The 22321-nt window shown below is 44.5% G+C and overlaps 1 protein-coding gene across 1 annotated transcript in view; it reads right to left on the minus strand.

Annotated features, from left to right (window-relative positions):
* Nucleotides 1-6167: 6167 nt before the first annotated feature.
* Nucleotides 6168-22321, minus strand: part of Pde11a (phosphodiesterase 11A) — a 342530-nt gene continuing 326376 nt past the window's right edge. The window contains exon 20 of the mRNA XM_021192546.2: nucleotides 6168-7329. Coding sequence (XP_021048205.1) covers nucleotides 7183-7329 — 147 coding nt within the window. The 3' untranslated portion in view covers nucleotides 6168-7182. The remainder of the gene's footprint in view (nucleotides 7330-22321) is intronic.

Raw genomic sequence — 22321 nt, forward strand, 5'->3', positions numbered from 1 at the left:
AGAGAGAGAGAGAGAGAGAGAGAGAGAGAGAGAGAGAGAGAGGATTATCAGCTTTCTCCCAAATTTCTTGGCTACCTGAAGGGGATCATTTGCATTCCTACTCTCTGTGTTGGTGTCTGTCAATGAGCACAGCAGCTGAAGTACACAGGAGGGTAGCCATGTTGTGTCCTCTTCCTTATTTCATGGGAAGTGGCTCCCAGGGCCTGGCTTGAAAAGAGCAGGGCATTTGGCTTAGACAGATGGAGGGCAGGGTCATTTTCAAAATGCAATAAGCACCAATCCCACTGTGAAATTGGCATGACCACAACCACCGCTGTGATAGGCTGACTTTTATTTGGTCTCTGATAGGCAGTTGGGGAGTCGTTTCATTGTTTCTTGGATGGGAGAGATAAAAGGAGATCTTTTAATTAATGATGGAAGGCCTGGAAAACAAACTGAGTAGAATATTACAAAGTATAAAATGTCATTTTTGTTTACATTAGGGTCTTGACGAGCTGGTGTATATGTCAAAAGCAAATCTGCAATATTATCTATCCTCAGCAATAGGACAGGATGCTGTGGTTCTTATAAAGTGCATTAGAGACATATAGAAAGGAGTTAATGATTGAGAAGGTAGTATGACACTCATGGATGGCTTTGCTGGACTAGGGGAGGGGCAGTTACCAGGAAAAGTATGCAAAACCTATGAGGGCAAAAGCATTTTGGTTCTTAGCATCCTTCTGCTCTTCCTGCCACAATACAAAGCGATCAAATGTACAATGGATCAAGGTTCCCTTTTACAATTCGCTGGTTACCCTATGAATGTGACCATTTGTGGCTGGTCCATTGCTAATTCATGAGTGTCTTATGCACAATCACATGTACACATCTTCCTTAATAAAGGAAGTCATCTGTAAAGGCAGAGTTTTCTTTCCCACTATGGCTCCTGACCATTTTTTTTTTCCCAGGATGGTCCATTTGGGAGCTCAGTCCCATTGAACTTTGGTCATCTCAAACCCATCTCCACTACGAACAGGGAAGCAAAATGAGGGCCAAATCTGTAATGTAATTGACTGAGTTTTAGGAGCCTGAGTTCAGTTTTTTTGAAATGTTGGGGCTGTCTGTACACTGAATCAACAAGATTACTCACGTTTAGTTTATTTCATCTCATGTGGGTCTTCACTTTCAGAGAAATCTTCCTCAATATCCAAAGATCTCTTTCTTGAATGGACTTTGATTTTGATCAAGTAGCTTGTATTTTAAAGTTTACAGTGTTACTAAATCAACTTGTCTCGGATAGTGCAGGAGCGTTATGGTTTACAAAAGGGATTAGTGGAGAAGGCGAAACTGTGGATCCTAGTTTGTAAAACAGTTGGGCAGCCTTTCAAAGAAAGAGCTACTCCAAGCCCCAGTATTGTGTGTATACAGAAAGCATGCACCACGATCATCACCCGGCCCACTTTGCTTAACTTCGCTTATTCATCCCCACAGACCTTTTGTGAGTTAGAGATCCTCAGTTCCACCTCACTGTAGAACTGCAGGCTGCAGTACACAAAGAATCCAGTGGCTGCAGCAGGCAGCGCTGGTATTTGCTTATACTGTCCAGTAGAGGGCCACACTGCACCTCTCCCCTCTCTCCTTGGGTGTCTCCTTCTCCAGTCATTTGATTTGGCTCTAGATTATTTGTTGCAGTTCATTCTGATAGGCACAATGGTGTAAGAATTTTAAAGTTTAAGCACTGAAGCCATTGCATAATTGTATCACATCACTGTGGCTGTCAGTCCTGTGTAGATGTGACCCCACCTTGTGTAACTGTTCATGCAGATGTAAGCAATGCATAATGGATGGAGGGATAGCTTTCGGCTGCAGAATTCTTCTACCTCCAGACAACCTTCAGTAATGTGAAGAATCTTTTGTCAGTTTAAAAATGAGGTCCAGGGACTCCTCGCATACAATCAGACAGCACTGGTCAAAGTTAATGAGCTAAACGGTCACAATTTAAATGGTAGGTATCAGAAAGCATGCATCCTTCTTTCAGACCTCAAAACAAAGACTATGCCAGAGCGTTAGTTAACCATTAAGCATTTTATTAAAAACAAGAAGTCTTTTTTTTTTTTTTAAGTAGCCCGTTTCAAAGCCATGTGTAGTTGCTTCTGAAATGGACAAGCAGCATTAAACCAAGTGTTTCTACAATACAGGATAAGCCTGGAAAGTACACACAGAGAGGAGCTTCATGTCTTTTCCTTCTTTTGTGTAAAGCAACAATAATTAGGAAACAAGTGAGTAGGGAATCCTTTTTAAATTGTTGTAAATCAAAAGAAAATAGCAAAAGTGATAGCCCTCCAAGGGAACACGCCTCAGTAACTAGACTACTATCTCCACACTGCGCTATGCTTTAGAACTGCTGTAAGTATGATCTCATCTCAATCTACGCTAGAGCAAAAGAAAAAGGAGCACTCTAACACACACACATAGACACAGAAGCGAACTCACACAAACGACGGTCTCAAAGAACACACTTGGTCTTTTTTTCATAGCAAATAGTTCATTTACTTCATACAACGCTCTTGCAGCAGTGTGTACATTGAGAGACAGTGGTTGGTACAGACTGACACAGATGAACAGTTTGCCCTTAGTGCTGCTGAGAGATGCACAGACATGCAAAGGACATTCAAAAATCAAAGTCTGTACAACCCCAAACCACTAGGCGGGGGGTGGGTGGGGTGGGAGCACGGACAAGGAGCACACAACACTGGGTGCTGCTAAATCTAATGCCCCCCATGAAATTCTCCAGACACAGCCTGGTTTGTTTCTGTCTGTGTTGTAGTATTGTTCAGTTAGCACAGTGGCTCTCAACCTTACTAACGCTGCGACCATTTAACACAGTTCCTCATGGTGTGATGACCCCCAACCATACAATTACTCCCATTGCCACTTCAGCATTGTAACTTTCTCCTACTATGAGTTTTAAAATGTAAATATATATCTGATATGTAGGACGCCTGATGTGTGACCCCCCCCCAAGGGATCTCCACCCACAGGTTGAGAGCTGCTGACTTAGGAAGTGTGTGATACTTTGGCCACCAATATCCAGACTTAACCTCTAAATTCCTAGTATAATTGGGGTGTGGGAGCTCTTGACAGTACACGGCAGAAAAACAGTCCCAGTTTGCTACTATGAAACATACAGAATTCACTAAAGGAGGCGTGACAGAGCTTTTAGGGTCCCAAATTAAATTACATTCAGTTGCTTTTGTTAATCATTTTGTCTTCCCCTGGTAACTCACCAGGGTTGGTAAGAGAACTGGGTTTTAAAACAATTGTCCTGCAAAGTAGATTAAGTAGAGTCAGCCTAATGGCTTGAGTCACTGAAATAAGCGAAGGTTTGACATACAGAAAAGGCAATGGAATTCCTGAAACATATTACTGTCATTGCACTAATAAAAAAAAAATTTCTAAGATCGTTTTAAATCCAAGATACTTGCAAACCCAAAGTCCTGGGAAGCATGTAGGCCTTCAGGTTTCAGACACAGGAAGCACATGCGCACTTTTTACTTTTCTTGGCTCTCTTTATAAATTCCCTTCTAAACGAATGATTCCCGTATGGATGCAATGCTGTGAGATAATTGAAAACTGTTCTTTATGAACTAAGAGAACACAGTTACAAGCAGGTACTGATGGCTGCATCATTCACGATCATTAGAAGCAGGCTCAGACACTTTGTAGGAAGGATGTTCTGTGCCTGCTCCCTCTATGCGTAAATTTTTGCATCCTTCCATGAGAAGATGGTTCTCAGGTTTGCTTCTATTTTATTTGAGAAGTAGAAAGAAAATGACCCTGGATGAATTTTCCAAAGCGAAGCATAGCTTGGTCCTTTGAAGAGAAACTGAATAAAAGTTGGTGCTTTTATTTAACAGATAGAGACCTGCAGAGGTACAGAATCCCAAAATGAGAGGCCCATGGGCGGCCAGCTAGGATGGAGTCCTGCCCTGCTGTGTACTGGTAGGTACCCTTGGCTGGCTGCCCAGGTGCCCTCACCCACCAGGGTCTCCAGCTGTGCTGTAGCTTGTGCACGGATTAGTGACCTACTCACCAGTAAGAATAAATCTAGTTTCTGAAAAAATACATCTCATACAAAAGTAGGATGGACTCATCTCAGCTGTTCATGCCCAAAGACCCGAGGAAGGAGGCAACCTTGTCTGTCGAGTCTTATATTGAAGAAGGCTCATATCTCAGACGCCTTCCTTCAGCAAGAAACAACAGTGATAAATAAGGTTTGGGAAGTTCCCTCTCTCTGTGCTTTGGATAGAGATTGGACATGACTCAGGTTCATGGGAAGGAAATTGCTCTGCAGGGGATTTAAAAATACCTTCTAGTCCTAGAATCCCAACCTTTAAGCCCCAGGGTTCGACACCAAGTGGGCTACCGCCCTCTCTCGAACTTCTCCATAGTCATGGAGAAACAGACCCGGGACGTTAGTCAGCAGTTTCTGAATTTTGACCCACAATGGGAAAGATACCTTGAGACAGGGGAAATAGATGGAAGCAATTACAAACAGCTATTTGATTGATGGTTGACATTGTCAGGCCTCCACTGTCTGGCAGATTGCAATGGTGTTGAACTCCCTTTGCTACCAGTGGATGTTGCTATTGGCAACCATGCAGTAAAGCCAATAAAAAGGCAAGAAGAGGAGAGGAAAACTCAACCTTAGTGGAAGCCGTAGGGTTTGTGCTATAAATTATGTCCCCCTCAGCACTCTGTAGCATCAACATTCAGGGTGGAGGGGACCCTGTCTCGTTGCTGCCTGCAGTCTCTGAAAGACCCTGGGTCCAGTATTATCATAAAGCACATGCTTGAAATTTCTTGCTGTAGATGGACCGGTATCGGTTTTTCTGGCTGTTTATTTATTGTTTGGAAGGGTAACAGATGCGGGCTCATGGCAACCTCCTATGGACTGATTCTCCATTCCCATCTTTGATATAAACGTGATGAGGTGATGTGGTGCAGTACCCAAAAGCACCTGGGCTGCAGACACAGTGATCTTGCAGACATCCACCCTCCAACCCCCACCCCGTCTGTTCCTAGCTCCGCCCAGCCTTTGTTCCTCACCTGAAGGAGGGGAGACAGCTCTGCAGAAGCTATTTTCCTTTATAGCAGAGTGATTCAGAAAACTGGCTTAATAAAATCCATAAATCTGAACAACCTCCTCTTACCTGCTCTGCGGAAGCTTTTTTTTTCTTAGCTCATTTTCCCCTGCAGTCTCTCCAGTCTTCCCTGCAGACAGAGCTGTAAAGGGCACCTAGTAACATTGTTTCTTAGTGCACTGATCTTACTTCTCTCTATCAAGCCCCTCCCTGTATAATTGTCTCTTTTCTGCTCAATTGATGACAAGGTTCTGCACCCTCTTTTTTTTTTTTTTCTTATTTTTTTTATTTTCTGGAAGTGCAATGATTTTTGCTTGTTTGGATTGACTTTCACCTCTCCTTAGCCAGTTTGTCTTAACCATCTGCCTCTGCCCCTATTTCTCCTGTCTCCTCTCTATTCTCTTTTTCTAGCCCCACCCTTTGCATGCTTTATAATGTTGTTTCTTGCTATAACACAGCTGCCTTCCTTGGATGATTTTGAGCTCACTCCTTTCCTGTCTTGTTACCTTCATTTAACTACCTGCCCCCCTTCAAATGTCTCCTGAATACCCAGAAGGCCACAACCGGGTGAAACTAGACCCCTGTTTCTTTTGGATTTGAGTAAAGTTAAAAACTGATACTGATCAGTTAAACAAAGAAAAAAAATGTTTTATAAGTTGAGGAAAAAAAGTTTCGTTAAGTTTTAGATTGTTCAGAGCTGGGTTGACTCTCAGGTTTTACATCCCCCAGGGATTTCCCGATTCTCTGAATCTCTCTGTGGAGCACCATGTATGTGAACAAAGAGATGCTTGTCTGGGCTCTGGATGCCCAAGACCTGCTTCACACAGAAAATTTCAGATTCCAGCTGTCTTTTGCCCTAGTGGATCCTTAAAAGTTTATTTGGATAAAGGATTTTAATGCTAGGATTTCTGCAAATAAATCCCTAGTGTAATCTCACTTGACACCTTGGGAAACAGAAGTCTAGCCCGAACTCACTCAGCTAATGATGCAAAGTGAGAGACAGGAAGCCCAGTGTTCTTTGGGTAAGACAGATCCTGTCTTTAGTGTCTCAGGTGAACTGGGCATCAAAGCAGCATTCTAGTGACCGCATCTATTTAAAACTGTTTGTTTTCATGTTCTATAGACCTAGTGGAAATAGGTTGTACAGATGTTATTTCCTGGCCTTTCTAGAATATTCTTTTTACATGTGAGGAAAAATGTAAAATTGTGGTTCCTTAAATTGTATCCTCAAACCTTCAACCCCTTCACTTCAAACTATTCCATGCTTGGTCACTGGGTTCCTCTGCACCTGTGAACTATTTCTCACTGTTGGAAGCAGTTCCAGTGTTCATACGTGTCATTCGTGGTACATGTAGCCTTAGATCTCCTTTTACCTTTCCTGTAATAAAACTATTAATCTGTTCCTCCTAGAAAAAAGACTTTGCTTACAAAAGGCTGAATTCAAAAAGTGAACCATGGATCTATCTCACTGCAAAGTTACAGACCCTGTGTAACACCAATTAGACAAACACACCTACTATACTACTTCTGTAGGAATCAAGACTGGGGTTACCTGGCACTATTAAGGTATGTAGGTTTATCCACTAGGCAATGAGTCCAAGGGCCTGGTGCATCACTAAGAAGCAGTAGGATTAAAAGTAAAACATCTAGAACGCAAATCTGCATTCTCGGGACTGTCTGGTGAGAAAGCCTGCTCCAGGAGAGGCTGTAAAGAAAGGAAGGGCTCATAACAGAAAAGTACCGTACAGGAAGCAGCCATAGTGACACTTATCACGGTGTCCTCTCAGCTCAGCAGGAGTGGGGCTGATGGCCATGGATCCAAATCCAGCAGTATGGGTTCAGGATGGAAAAGTTGAGGGTCATATTCTCTGTCCCCCTCCATCCTTCATCCTTCGTTCCTCTGCTGCCAACGACACTTTCTTGTGTGCTTCCTGATACAATCAGGGAAGTTGAGACTGTCGGAGCTGAACCAATAGGATGTTGCCGTTCAACCAAAGCAAGTCGGTGAGGATGCGGAGGACCCTCCCGGTCACAGGGTGGCGCAGCGGTTCTGGGTGGTTTACAGTCTGTCTTCCCCAGCCATCACGGGACTGGCAGGGTCTGCGGAGACCTGTAGTCTTTTTTGGTGCAACTCTTCCCACTTTCTTCGGTTGTCGGCCACTGAATCCAGCATTGGCTTCAGTTTTGCATTGACCTTCACCAAGGCCTAAAACAAAGAGGAAAACAGGTGGAGAGAGGAACCTGAGTCATGGATGTGTAGAGTCTTTCACCTTCTGTATTAAAAGGGGTGGGGTGGGGTGGGAACCAGTTATATGAAGGGAAATGATTACTTTGGTAAATGTGAACTGTTTTGCAGAGAATATGCAGGCATCCAACACTATCGTGTTGGATTCATAGAGCCCAGGCAGAGAATGATCGAGACAAGAGGGCTGGGAGTTCCTCAAGGCTTTGTAGGCTCTGAGTCTGCAGCACATCAAACAAAACAAGACAAAACGCAGCCCACCTGTATCTATCAACATGCGTGTCTTTGCCTGCCTGCAGAGAGCTCTGCCTACCAGCCCATCAGGCTGGGAACTTAAAAACAAAACAAAACAAAACAACAAACCAAACCCAATGAAACAAAACTTACAATGACTCTGCCCCAGATGCCCAGGGTAATTTTCCCACATAAAAAAAAGATCAGGTGAATTCCCAAGAGGAGGGACTCGTTTTCCTCCTAAAGCAAAATGTGGGGTGGCCATGCGGGGTGGCCATGCTGAACACACAGATTGACATGGAGTGATGTAGTTCTGAAAGATGTGGATGGGTCCCAGCGCCTGGAGCGTTTCTCTAGGTATGTGTGGAAGAGAACGGGTCTTCATGGGAGCCTGCTGTCAGGGCTCTGTTGCTCTCCCACAGACCTGTCCTTGTATCTGGTTGGCTTGGCTGCAAGCCCTCTTAACTTTCTCAGTGTTCCTAACTTTGCACTTTAAAAACCTTAGATTCCTTCTAACTCAAACATCTGTTTCCACTCTAGTAACATGTATGGCAACAGATATGATGTGAAGAGGTCGGGGCATGGAAGGGAGGGCTGGAGAGGCGTGGGGAGATGGGGGGAAGGGAGGTCTGAGGAGTGCCATGTGGGACAGATGGATCACCAGGTTCATGAAACTGATGCTGCAGGGCCCTTAACTGCACAAGATCCATAGATCCTTCTAAATACTTCCCTCTGCATTTAAGTTTTCTTTTTAAGAGAAGAGGTTCCCTGCTTCCAAGTGGTTTGATTGACTTCTGGCAGGGTGTCCATCCCTCAAGCACAGCTCGACAGCTCTGCCAGATCCCCCTAAAGAGATCTGAGTAAGTAGTGAGACTCCTGCTGCTTGAGGTAATGCTTCCCACTGTTATTCTCACCCTTCCTCCATCCCACCTCTGTGTGTGAGTGCCTGTGCAACCTTTGTTGCACTGACTAGAAACATCTCATTTAAAAACCAGACGTACCATTTATTTCATATAGGAAAAGAGCAAAGCAACATAATAACCGAGGGATCAAAAATTCCCTTTATTTCCAGGAGAAGAATGCAGATGCCCCAATCCTGCTGAGTGCTCAGTGTTTGTTAGTTTGTTTGTTTGTCGGTTTGTTTATTTTTGACCACAGTGTGAGGCGGCCGTGGCTGCCGTGGTTTTATTAAGCATGCCTTGGCACTGTCTCCTCTTTACTCTGATCAAGCCTTTTAATTAACCCGACTACTGTAATTCCTATGGAAATTAGTGTATATGTTATTTTCCTGCTACAAAAGCATTTCTCTAGAAATTATTTTTTTTTAATCCCAGGAGCACGAATTGGAATTTTTTTTTCTGCCGAAATGTAATTAAAAACTCATTTGATCACACTATTTCTGGCTCTGTTTTACTTATTAAATTCCTGTAATCAGTTTTCTTTTATGGAGCTGCTGGGAAATGATCTCAAAAGCAACACATTTTTCTCTTCTTTGGCAGGTTCCCGAGCATTTACTAAATTACATTCCTAGCACCTGCCCATGATTCGAATTACTCCACCAATTTATTCTTTAAAGCATTTAAGTTTGTTTGGCTTAGCCCCAAATAGCTTTTCCCCCTATATCTTTTTTTTTCTTTCTTTCTTTTTTTCTTGCTTCTTTTGTGTGGAATAAAACACCGTGGGGGTGGGGGTGGGGTGAAGTTGGAGGGAGAAATACTGATTTCTCAAAATTCCCTCCTTTTCTTTGTTTTCTCCAGAGATAGGATTACTAAAGGAAGAATCATTTTTCTTAGGACAAGTGTTAGTTCTGAACAAAGGTAGCAAAATTCCCCATCTTGAGGAATCGCCCTGATGTTATAAGTTTGTACGTAAATGCAGTTGGCTGCAAGGGCGAGGAACTGGTGTATTTGTGTCTGTAAAGTACCTGCAAAGAGCAGAAGTAGAGTATTCCCTCCCCCTCCACCAGCTGTCAGGGACTCCTTCAAGTAGACAAAGAATGCAAGCTGTGTGCTTTCTATGAGAAACCCAGGACCACAGAAGTTGCTGCTGATGCTCTGGGTAAAGAATGGAATGAATCAGAGGTGGGAACACAGCCAGGTTTTCCCACGAAGAGAGAGGGATCTTTGCAAACCTAAGCCCCAAGGTTCACGGGCGACTACTAGCCAGGTGCTGGGAGCAAGAGAACTGCTCCTAGCACATACAAAGATGTGGACGAGAAGGCTGGCCACCAGCAGGTAATCCCTGATGGCTCTGTGAAAGTGAATCCCTCCTCATGGAGAGAGAGAGAGAGAGGAAGAGTACCCACTGTCACCTATGAGGGATTCATAGATGGTTGCAGCAGCCACAGGGTGCCCAGCTTCTCTGTGGCATTCCTGTGCATGGTCATTTAGCGACCATTTAAATACCCCAGGAGCAATGAGCACACTGTCTCCCAAGGAGTTCTAAAAGCCCTCTGGTTTTAGACTAGTGTTTCCTGCTCCGAGTTCAAGGCTGTGGCTCTGTAACTTATTCCCAGGGGTTTGACCAGACCCCTCCAGAACAATGTGGGACTCATGACTCTAGTGTCGATCCTGTGAAAACCCAATTGGATCCAAAAGTTGGATACCACTAGCACTCTCTTGTTCCATCCAGAGTACCTGGGATGCTGTTTGTACGAGGGGACATACCTTACACCTAGCCATCTGGGTTGGCTGAGGGATTTCCCCCTCCTGGCTTGGAAAGTCACACTCAATTGTTGAGCTCTCTAGTGGCTAGCACAATATTTTATTTATATTTTCAATAAGTAACTTCCACGTAGCTCAAGGGATACATGAGGGTACAAAAATGTACATTATAAAGGCTCCTACACGGCCCCAATCATTGAATTCCCATCCCAAGAGACAATAAGTATGAGCAGCTGTTTAGTGTGGCCTTCAAGAATAATTTTTACCTGTATAAATTAAAAGTGAGATTTTTTTTTATGGCTACTTATTGTTCCACAGCTGTCAAACTAGTTCTCTGTTGTTAAAGGAAATTAGTGTTGTTAATATTTGGTCATCCTAAGTAATGGTGTTAAGAATATCCCATATATAGCCATTCTGTAGATGAAGAATAGTAGGTCAAAGGATGGAATTAGCACTTCTGGTCAAATGGTATGTGAATTTGTATTTTGATAGTATGTATCTGCAAATAGACACACATAGACAGTGTCTAAGATAGAGAACAAGAGGCTTATAGTAAGCATGCTAACAAGAAAATGAAAATACAGTCTCAAGGCCTTGAAAAGAGAGAGAGAGTTCATAAAGCTAAGAACACACAGGTCTGGCACTTGGACCTCGCTCCTCTGGACAATCCAGATGCTGGTGTGTACACAGAGGACAACATCTCTCCCAAGATTCACAACACATTGCTTTAGAATGTTCCTGAAGCCCCGCCCCTGAAAGAAACTCTCCACCTGGCGAATGACTCCATCGAGATCTCCTGCAGCTGACTCACTCTCTTGGTCCTTTACATGCATCTGGCTTGGCTACTCTGTTCATCTCATGGGTTACCACCATCATCACCCCGTGTTATGGAATGCTTACTCAGTGCCAGGCTGAGCTCTCTCAGGCATACTTATGGCTAACTTTCTCAAGAACCTCATGAGCTCCATGTAATTCTTATCCGTGTTGCTGTTGGTGTGTAATGGAGAAAAACCAAGACCTAAATGAAGGGCTTGTTCACAGCAACTCAGTGGGTAATGAAAGAGGTTGACAGTGTCTCCACCTCAGTACGGCTGCTGCTGTGGTTTAGATAAATGTTTTCTGTGGTGGTTGTAAATTTTAGGGTACCCCAGATGCTGGTAACAGTACTCTCTGTAACCCAAATTGTGGTAACCCAAAATATCTTTATCTTTGAAAGATATGGGTATTGTGAGGTGACAGCAGACTCATCCCAGCCATGAACCACAGTGCTTAACTGAACCTAGCTTTCCAGACATGTGGATGAGCCCACATATACAGTATAGTATCTTCACTGGCCGAGAAGGGAGGTTAGCTTCCTTTGGACAAATGATGTTCTCCCTTTTCCATTTCTGATGACATTTAAGAAAAAGAGGTGAGGAGGATTTACATAAAGAACATTTACTGCACTGGGCCAGGGCTAGGGGCCCGATGCCATTGCCTCACAAAAATGTCGTGGCGGTTCTACGTGGTAGGTCTCTTCAGTCTCTCTTTATAGGTAAGGAAATTGCAGTTCAACAAGGTCAAATGACTTGCCTGTCATCATATAGTGGCAGACTGAGCTAGGGTTTCACTGAAGTCTTGCTGGTTTCAAGTACTGTGTGGCAGCTCCCTCCCTCTTGCTTTGCTCAGCCTTCTCTCTGAAGCCTCCTGTCGTCTTCCTGTGTATGCAGACCCAAAGCACGCCAACAATTTCTCCAACTATAGTTTCCATGCTGAAAATGCTTTGCATTTTATTTTTAGTACTTTAAAGATGTGACCCCACCCCATTATTTTTGTGGAGTCTCCTAGGTGGCTGGCCTTGTGCAGAGGAAGTAGACTATCCCCTTCCCAGCCATCAGCTGTCAGAAACTAACTAGAGTGGACAATGAATGCAAGCTGTGCATAATTATGAGAAGCTCACAACCACAGAAGTAACTGCTGATGCTCTGGGTGAAGAATGGAAGGGTTATGTGGTTTGAGTCTGTGGTGGATATGACAAACCAGGCTTTCCCAGGAGGCAAGGTGTCCTGACCCACTGTGGGATGCACCTGCTGCTGGGTAAGGGGCATTCTTGTTATAGACCAAGGGAAACTTGAAGTATAAATCTGTTTGGGATGCACTGCAAATGCCAGCCCTAGTATTCGCAACTCAGGCTAGCTCAGCCATATACTTTATCTGGCACCCCCATTATATACCCAAAGCAATGGTCCATCTACTCATAGGCTGGAGTTTCCATCACTGTAAGCTTTTAAGAATATTTTTTCTTCTTTTTAAAGTGCACTGATTGAGTCTTCTCATTATTATGCACCAGGATTTTCTTGTGCCTTTGGATGCCTGGTGGTTCTGGATATTGGACATTGTGGGTTTTATATGGATATCAGTTACATTTGTCATCGCAACAAAGAAGCGACTTAAGTAAAAAAGGGTTTGTTCTGTTGCAGAGCTGAGCTCTCCGCTTCCTGACCTTGGACACATTATGACCAGATAGCTGTGTTCCCCCCACATGCCCTCCTTGCCACAATGATGGCTGCTTTGCTATAGTGATGGGAAACTGACAGATGGCTGTGCCACTCCATGATCTTCGCACAGAATAGAGGCAGGGCCTTTGTGCTTTATTACTTATTTAGCTGTAAAGCTAATTCCTATTGCAGTGACCTCGGGAGGTACTGGCCTTTCCTCTCTTCCTGTCATAGACCAGTGGCTGGTTAAGGCTTCCTATCTGTATCCTAAGAGTGGCTAAAAGTGAGGCCGCCATGTTCTGACCTGCTACCCAATCCAGCCATACAGACAAACCTAGAACCTCATCTCCAGATGAGCACAGAGCTCTCTCGGTGCTATCGTTCCTGAGACCACATTGCCTTCAGCTCTCTGGGCTGCTAACAGCCGGAGTTTGGCCGGAAGTTCCTTCAGTCATGACCCACACCTGCTACCATCTGGCGTGGTAAAAACATCTACCGTCGACCACAGTCACTTCTGGGATTGAGACATCAAGATGTGGGACAAGAGAATAAGTAAGAGCCTGGCTTGCTCCTAGAGACAGTGACAGCCCCTCTGCCTGATGGCCGTTGTAAGGGCACAAGAGCAACCAAATTCACACCAGACTGGGCTTTGAACCTGAATGTGTCCAAATATATCATCAATACTTTAATAACATCCGAGGGAGCTATCTGAGCTAGATATTCATTTTATGAATAAAGATTATTGTTTGTTGGATTATAGTTCCAAATTGCTAGAAATATGACTTAGCATTTTCTGCCTTCTCTTACCAGTATTTTATCAAAGAGCAGCATGAGAGACTCAGATATGGTTTATGGAACAGAAAGGACTCAGAGTACTTTCTGAAATGCTCCCCCTCTTTAATTGCCTGGGGTTGACCCCAGTCTGTGCTAGGCAAGGCTACATCTCTGCCTCCTAGGGTAACACGGACAAATGGAGTTGGTGCTCATCTCGGGCAAGTTTTCTAGCAGCTTTCTACTACCATGGTTGTCCCCTTCCTGAGTGAAATGGCAGGGGTCCTCTGGGGACTGGCAGTTTGAAATGGAAAAGCACAGACACTACGTGCCGCTGACACAGCCACCCAGACCTCCAGCAGAAGGGCCAAGGGCCATGTCAGCTGTGGCGGGCCTTCAGAGTCTCTCAGACTCACATGACTGACGAGTCACGAGGGCAAGAGTGTCTTTGAGAAACGTAGGAGGTTTCTATTTAAGGCGTGTGACTTCAGAATGAAGCCGCCAAGTGTGCTAGCCGGTCTTAACTTACAAATTAGTGAACTGCAGAACTTCTAGGTTCTGAAAGGCAAAGGTTACTGACAAGTTAACAGGTAACAGCCCCAGACTGGACATGCCACATTGCAGTGATGTAGCTGCCCGTCAGTCACATCTAAGCTTCTCCTCTCCATGTGCTGTGATGGCTGGAGACACAGTGACTTGACCAGGCTTAGCTGAACTCATCCCCGTCCTTCAGATCCCCTCATCTGTTCACAGGGCTGCTCTCCCAGGAGCCAATCCTTGTTATCTGTGTATCGATCCCTCTCTGGAATTCACAGTAATGTCCTCTTCACCCCCATGACACAGTCACCCCCTTCCACAGGGTCTCTGTACTTGTGTCTGTTGCTGATGGATGCTACAGTCCCCCTTCAGGCTATCACACTCCTCCACCTGAATCCTGTGACAGCATCCTTACTAGTCTCCTGCCTCCCGTCCAATCGGCCCTTACAGGCCCAAGCTTGCTGTTCCCTCCTAAACGCATAGTGGTTCCCACTGTGTGCTGAAATACTTGGTAGAACAAGGCCAAAGCTCTCACACACAGCCCGAGAAACCCAGAGAGAGAGAGAGAGAGAGAGAGAGAGAGAGAGAGAGAGAGAGAGAGAGAGAGAGAGAGAGAGAGAGAGAGAGAGAGAGAGAGAGAGAGAGAGAGAGAGTCGAAATCCCAAGAGAAGAGGAAACTCAGAGATAAGAACTAACTAGAAACCTGATGTCTGACTCGGGTGACAATTCAAAAACAGACCACTGAAATGCCCTAGTAATCGCCCCATGTTCCCTAGAAGACTGGAAGCATCCGTCCTTCCGGGCGCTGGAGCGTGCTGTTGAGTTTAAAGGCTCCACATGCTGTTTGGCAGGGGAGCTGCAGAGAGCTGGTGGGACCCATGAGAGCAGATGGGGCTGCTCCAGGGCCCAGATGGAGAGAGCAAACGGCCTCCTAAACCCGACTTGTTCCCTCCCCAGTCCAATGGCTTTTGAAACTCAAGGTTGTGTAAAAATTAATTTGCATTAAATTGCTTAAGATAATGTATTAACTACCATATGAGGCTCCCAGCAGTTTTTAAGCCGTACTTGGAAAAACAAATAATCGAGCGATAGCGGTGAACTCAGAAGCAAAGCCCAGACTTCTTAAAAGAAACGTTTCCACGTTAGTGGTAGGTAGCTCTAGAGCATCCATTTGTGTAACTTTCAGAAGCCTGGAAATAAAGAATGAATATTTACATGTGTATGTCTGTCAGGTCCTGCATCCATGCCTCAAAATCATTTTTCCTTACCAAGTCCTTGATGCAACCAGCAGGAGATATATCTTTATTCTCCCATTTTATGAACAAAAAAACAAACAAAATAGAACAAAGCCAACCTAACAAAAACCACTAAAAACAAAAGCCAAAAATCCCTGGCCGAGAAATGTTATATCACTTGCCCAGGGAAGACAGTACTGGGGTTTGAACACAGCCTTTTGAATCCAGAGCCCACACTAGTCGCCAGTTATTTTATTTGTGACATCAGCATCTAATTTTGTATGGGGCAACCCTGAAAATGAGAGTTTCGGAAAGAAAACTTAATTTCTAGGCAGGTCTTGTTTGTCCACACTAAATATATAATTTTCCCATAAACGTTTTTAACAGACACCAATCCTGCAGTTCTTTCCGACTGGTGTGAGGAAAGTCAGCAGAAGAAAACAGTTCACCCTGCAGATCCTGAACAGGGTGCAAAGGCTGTCAAGCTACAGAGCTAACACGTGGGAATGAAAACAGGGTGGGAATGCGAAGATGCCCCTGCAGAGGCCCTGACTCGCACCTGTGACACAGTGGGCTTTTAGCCACTGTGGTGTGATCTATTTATACTGTTTGTCCTCCTTCTTTGGCCACAGCGAAGAGGTTGAGAGTCTCCGGCCGTATAACCTTTGGCCTATCTGGGGACATGGTCGTTTATTTTGTTGACACTGGCATTTCTAGCAGCATTAGCAAGCTGCCTGTCCCTCATACTGCGCAGCCTTCCTTGAACTTACCAATGGCTGGTGAAATGTAAGCAGAATCCATAAGGTGGGGAATTCAGGCACAGTACTTAAAGAACCACGCTCAGCCCAGATGGTGGCGCTTTCTCCACCCTTTATCCCTGTCTCCTCGATGAGGTGGAATTTCAGCTTAATGGCTGGAGCTGCAGTGGCTATCTTGTGATAGTGAGGCAAGCTTTAACAAGGCAGCCACTTTTGAAAAAAAGATGAAGAAGGTCTGGATCTCTTCATGCCTGTGCGGGTGCCATAGCACAGCAGCCCAGAATTGCTTAGTCTAGGTTATTTTTATCTGGTACTAGTGGCGGAATATAAATGATGCCCTAGTTAGGTTTCTGTTTTCTGACTGTCTGTTGACGTGGAAGGATGTTCTAATCATCTTGATCCTTGAACAAACTGATCTCCCTCAGAGAGGAAAGGAGGAAGGGAGGAAGGGAAAGAGAGAGGGAGAGAGGGAGGGGTAGCAGTGGGTTATAAATGAACTCTCTTGGACAGTAAAAGCTAAACAATGGCCCACCACTCTTCCCATTCCAGGAGCCCGTGCCCCCCCCCCCCAGCCTCGGGATATCCCAAGGATTTGTTTAGGAATGTGCCTGAGGCTAGTGGGTCTTAAGCTGGAAGTTCCCCCTCTTTTTCTTTGTGGTGCAGTAACAGCTGTAATGATGGAGCTATGACTTCAGAGGCTGGGCCTCTGGTTCCATTCGCAACTAGACACTGGGACACTCTTTAGTCAGGCCCACATTGTGTGTAGAGTTGGCCATCACAATGGCGGACTAGGCTCTCTTCTCGAAGGACTGGTGACTGGTCAGTGTGCGACCCCTGCCACCCAGTGGGAAAATCCACAGAAGCTGACTCATGCCTTATGCATACACCCCAGTAGATGGAAGGCATTGCTATTTAAGAATCAACGACTGCCCGGCAGTGGTGGCGCACACCTTTAATCCCAGCACTTGGGAGGGAGAGGCAGGCGGATTTCTGAGTTCGAGGCCAGTCTGGTCTACAGAGTGAGTTCCAGGACAGCCAGGGCTACACAGAGAAACCCTGTCTCAAAATACCAAAAAACAAAACAACAACAACAAAAAACCCCCAAACAAACAAAAAACAACGACTAGAACCCTTCCAGAGTAAGCAGGGAGAAGGATGTGTGTCTCTGCCCCCCGCCCCCCAGTTCTCCTACATATTACCCCTCTCTGCTCTCTAGCCACGTAAGCCTCTAAATTCCATCACTGCTCAACCTCAACTTCGCACCCCTATTTCTGCTCCTTATTCTCTTCCATCCATAGGTTTCATTTGAATTTGCTGAGGCTTCCCCCAAAACTTTGAACTGGTGTCTAGTCATGGGTGTTTCACCCTCCTCAGTGTAGATACGGTGCTGACACTCACCCTTCCCACTTCAAGGTAGTGTCAAGACTAAACAGCATGTGTTTCCCTTCCCCCAAGCCCAGCCTGGCCAGTAGAGAGGGCCAGTTTTCTTAGGTTCTACAGTCTCATCTTGTCCTGATTTGTGGACCCAGCAGACGATGGAGGAGAACGTCTGCTGCGCCCTCTGCTGGCAGAGTTAAAAATGAGACAGCACAGGTGTAGCTCTTAGGAAAGGGGACCCAAAGGGGCTGGTCAGCTAGCCTTCAGCAATCATTTAGCCTGGTGATGATCCAGGTGAACCCAGAAAAGAAACCCTACAGCCGGTTATTTCCTCCTTGTGTGAATTCAGTATTACACTGTGTTCACCCACAGGGTGGATTCCTTTGTCCAACTTGGAAAATGATTTTTCTGCATGTGGTATATTACTGCTGAGCAATGACAGGCTGGCTGTGTGAGAGGTTTGCAGAGACCAAAACATATTGTCAGGGGTGTGTGTGTGTGTGTGTGTGTGTGTGTGTGTTAGTGATACTGGAGATCTTAAAATCTAAGTGATGGGAGATAGTTACCAAAGAACAGTAAAGATGATAAAGCCACAGCGGTAATGCTTCGCAGAAAAGCTGGCAGGCTCATTAGAATCCTGGCAAGCACGGTTCAGTTGAGTCTTAAGAGCATCGTCAACCTAAGGTATACCTGAAGATGATGCTCATGGTATCCTGTTTAACATTCTGGAGGCTAATTACAGGACCAGTAATAACTTACAAGGAGGTTATTTTCTCTCCAAGGCTGGAGTGGACTACCAGTGCGTGTGAAAGTTTACAGGGAAGCCCTTTCTTTCCATTTCTGTCTTGACCCCACAGTTTTGCTCTCTTCTTTATATGCTCCAGGGATTTCTTTGTGGGAAGAGATAGTCACGATGACATTAACATTCTGAATTAATGAGGCAAGAAATTTAGACTTCCAGGATTAAAGCATTGCTATTTCCGTAATGTCAGGCTGTATGACACAGCTGGGCATGATGGGGACTGTGCCGTGTCTAGCTGAATGAACCACATCTTTGGGCACAGCCTGTTCTGGGAACTGCCCATTGCTTGCTGTTCTAGAGAGTAGATGATGGACCACTGAGTTATTGGTGGACCTTGGTTTCTAGTTAGGAGCACTGCCTCTTCATTGATCTAACCTCACAACCATCCAGGGGGTGGGTCTCACCCAGTCTGTTTACATAGATCATGCACCTATCCATGGGGAAATAAGGTTCACAGATGTTAAGATGGCATGGTTAAATGTAAAGCTGTGTTGGCAGGTTAGCCCAGTCCTGCTTGGATACAAACCCTGTGGTATCTTCTTATCTGGCAACTTAGCCAGTGTGCTGGGGACAAAAGCCTCTTCCCATCGTATTGCAGGGCCAACAACAGACAGGCATCCCTTCTATTGCAGGGCTTCGTTTCAGAATCCCTGATGTTGGTACATGGCTACTTCGAAAAGCAAGGGCACCTCAACACCGTCTCAAAAACTTTAGGTGTAGACAATGAATCTTTTTATCTACATCCCAACTCCACCTTACTCTGGGAAGATAAAACCAGGACGGTGAGGAGTAATTGACAGGCAAGCCGAAAGGACAGGTCCTGTGAATGGACAGAGAGAACAGTGGCTTCGGCTCTAATGAGCCCCTCTAGGACAGTGTCCTGGGTTATCCCGGTGCCTGGGTTTTCAGAGCAGCCTGGTAGCTCATCCATCATGTTCATTGTGAGGGCGACTCCTGACTTGGCAGGAATGGCTGCTGACCCAGAAGCAGCAGGCTTTGATGGATGGGACTTTGTAGAAGAGGTGGTTGGGACATGTAACTAAAATGTAGCCACATGGTAATAATCCACCTTTTTACACATCAGAGTGTTTTCCAATAAAATTAGGCCACTGAGGATTTAGAACAATACAAAAAAATTTTTTTCCCCAAAATTCAATGTGTAAAGAGGACCATTAAAAATTAGCATTTGGTGAGCTGCAGACATTGATTTTCTTACTTAAAAATGTCTCTCTCATGTGCCTGGAGTCCAAGAGACCCCAAATATAGTGCATAGGATGTCTGTGGCAGAGGGTCCTGTAAGCACAGTTGCAAATCAGTACCTTTAGTCTGAATATGTTTGGAGGACAGTGATGTGGGGCCTCCAAGAATAGGTTCTAGAATATGCTCTTAGCATGCACTCTTTTTAAAAGCATGTGTTTGAAAATTTCCCTAAGTGTTGGAGACTAATTGCAGGTAGTAATGAGTGGGCACAGTGAAAATCTGATGATGACTGAGTGCACATGGGTGCCTGTGTGTGCACATATGTGTGTGTACACACGTGAGTATGTGAGTGTGCATGTGTGTATGTTCACATGTGAGTGTGTGTGTGTGTTATGGGTGCAATACTTATGTGAGTTTAAAAGAGGCCCTCACTCTCAGCATTGAGCAATGCTTGTATTTCAGGGTGGGAGTCATCAAACTCTCAAATCCCAAATGCTTCAGACATAGGGAGACTGAGACCAAAGTGACCACGTGGAATACCATGTCTCTAAGTAGAGGACTTTGGGGACAGAAATCCTCTATTCTTTTAGTGGTCGTTTCCTATAGAGTAGAGAAATTGCCCTCTTCTTAATTCTAGGGTGATGAAGATAATGAGATTCTCAAGAGAAAGAATAGGAGGATGAATAAGGGATGACTTCCATTTACCACTGTGTCTGTGTCTAGATCATCTACACCTCTCTACCCACACCCGCACAGAGGGTGTTGCATCAGTAGCTGGCCTCTTTGCCCATGGGAAGAGCTTCATCTGATCACTGTAGCACTGGACAAAGGGAGGATCATTGTGGCTTTTCGTAAGTTCCCCCTAGGCTAAGATGCGGGGCTGTTTGAATGTAAGGGGCAGTGGAACAATAATACCTCATGGTTTTCTTACATTCCTAAAGTGTAGTTTTTATTCTTCAGGAACATAAACTTTAATAGGTTAGACGCTGCCTGGTCGGCAGCACACCAATCTTTTAAACGTTAGGAAGGCATGTCAATTTAGTTCACAGTCAGAGACCATTCAAAATGAAATAAGTTTTCTAATGAAAGAACACACTAGATTTGTTTTGAACTAAAATTTTAAATTTATAGAGAAAAATAATCAGACCTAGAAAACATTGAAGACTATTGGGGAAGGTGTACTGGACATTACAATAAAATGTTATCAGTTAAAATAGTACAGTTCATGTAGAGAGTTCGAGGCCAACCAAGACTACAGTGAGTGAGACCCTGTCCAAAACCAAACCAAACCAAACCAAACCAAACCAAACCAAACTATGAAAGTTGAAAGACTCCAAAAAAACTCTCTTAATATATGTACATCATGAACAAAGTGAAAAGACAATCTAGGGAAGATGTAGTATCCCGTGTGCTCTGACTCAATAGGAAGTAGGGCAAAAAGATTTTACAGAAACCAACAACCCTTGAGTAAGAACATCTAAAACCACATCATACATATGATGTGAAGACTACTGTGAGATACATTTTACATACATGATACTGACCAGAGTTAGAGCCATCCAACAACACCCCTTTCATACAAGATACTGACAAGAGTTAAAGACACCTGCTAATACCCTCTTTGTCAAGCAGGATACAGTGATATGGCACTCCAGGCCTTACTGATGGGAATAACATTAATAAAAACAGTTCAAACTCCACAGAGCAAACGTTGCCAATAGCCATCAAAGTGCAAACCATCTACCTCAAAGTCCAGAGACCCCACTTCTGTCTATTCATCTATCAACAGAGTGTGGAAACGGCGTCTTTGTAAGCATACTTGCATCCTGTTTACAACAGCAAACTGTTGGAAGCATCGATGCCCACTAATAATTAGCTATTGGTTAAGTAACTTAATTTTTATCTTCAAAATCTAATAGTATGCAGCCATCAAACTCTGACTACAAGCTCCACATATGTTACATGCAGAGAAGGGCACATATGTTACATGCAGAGAAGGGCACATCCCGATCTTCCCCTGAGTGTACAGCAACAAGCAAGGATTGCGTGTTGGGATCTGTGTTGAGACACTGTGTTCTTGCTTTATATAGACCATCTTCTTGTTCACCACACCCTAGTGAACAGTCGTTGATCTCAGAGAAAGGGAAACTGAGGCAGGCAGACAATGGGGCAGGGGTGGGGGTGGGGGAGAGAAGAATAATTGCCTTGATTGGTTTTGTTTTTCAAACATTTTAAATTGTGTTAATTAGGCAATGTGTTAACTATTCAATAATAAAATAAAATATTTAAAATCCTACCATGGATCTGGGGATATAGCTCAGTGGCAGAGTCCTTACCCAGCATGCATAAGACCTCGTGCTTAATCCCCAGCAACACAATAAAAATAAATAAATAAATAAATACCCACAGTAGGGCTATTTTTTGGCTATCTGAGAACTGCTAAATAAGTCAATAGTTAAAAAGGCTTCCCAGACAAATGCTTTTTCATAAATATCAAATTAAATTAGCATTTTCCCACTCTCCTTCAAAAATGATTTTAATACCTGTACGCTGTGACAGCACTGTGTATGCACGCTCACCTCCCTGGTTCACCTGTCCACATCGGAAATAAGGGCTGACCACCCCATTGCGCCTCAACATTTCCTCTGAAAAGCGATCAATGTCCCCTGCCTGACCATTAAATAGATTTTGAAAAACTCTTCAATCCCTATCAGTCCCAAATCCTTATTTAGTTCCTCAGCTCTGCCCTGGGCTGGCCTCTGCGATCCTGCAGGCCATCCATCATCATTTCTGGTCCTTTTCTGATGCAATGTAGCTTGTTCTTTGTCTTGCTTAAAAACTGAACGGCTGTTAAATTATCCATTTATCTTCCTTCAGCTTTTCTATTCAGCTTCTCCGGTCC

This window comes from Mus pahari, chromosome 3 (genome assembly GCF_900095145.1).
Source record: "Mus pahari chromosome 3, PAHARI_EIJ_v1.1, whole genome shotgun sequence".
In the NCBI taxonomy this organism is placed as follows: domain Eukaryota; kingdom Metazoa; phylum Chordata; class Mammalia; order Rodentia; family Muridae; genus Mus; species Mus pahari.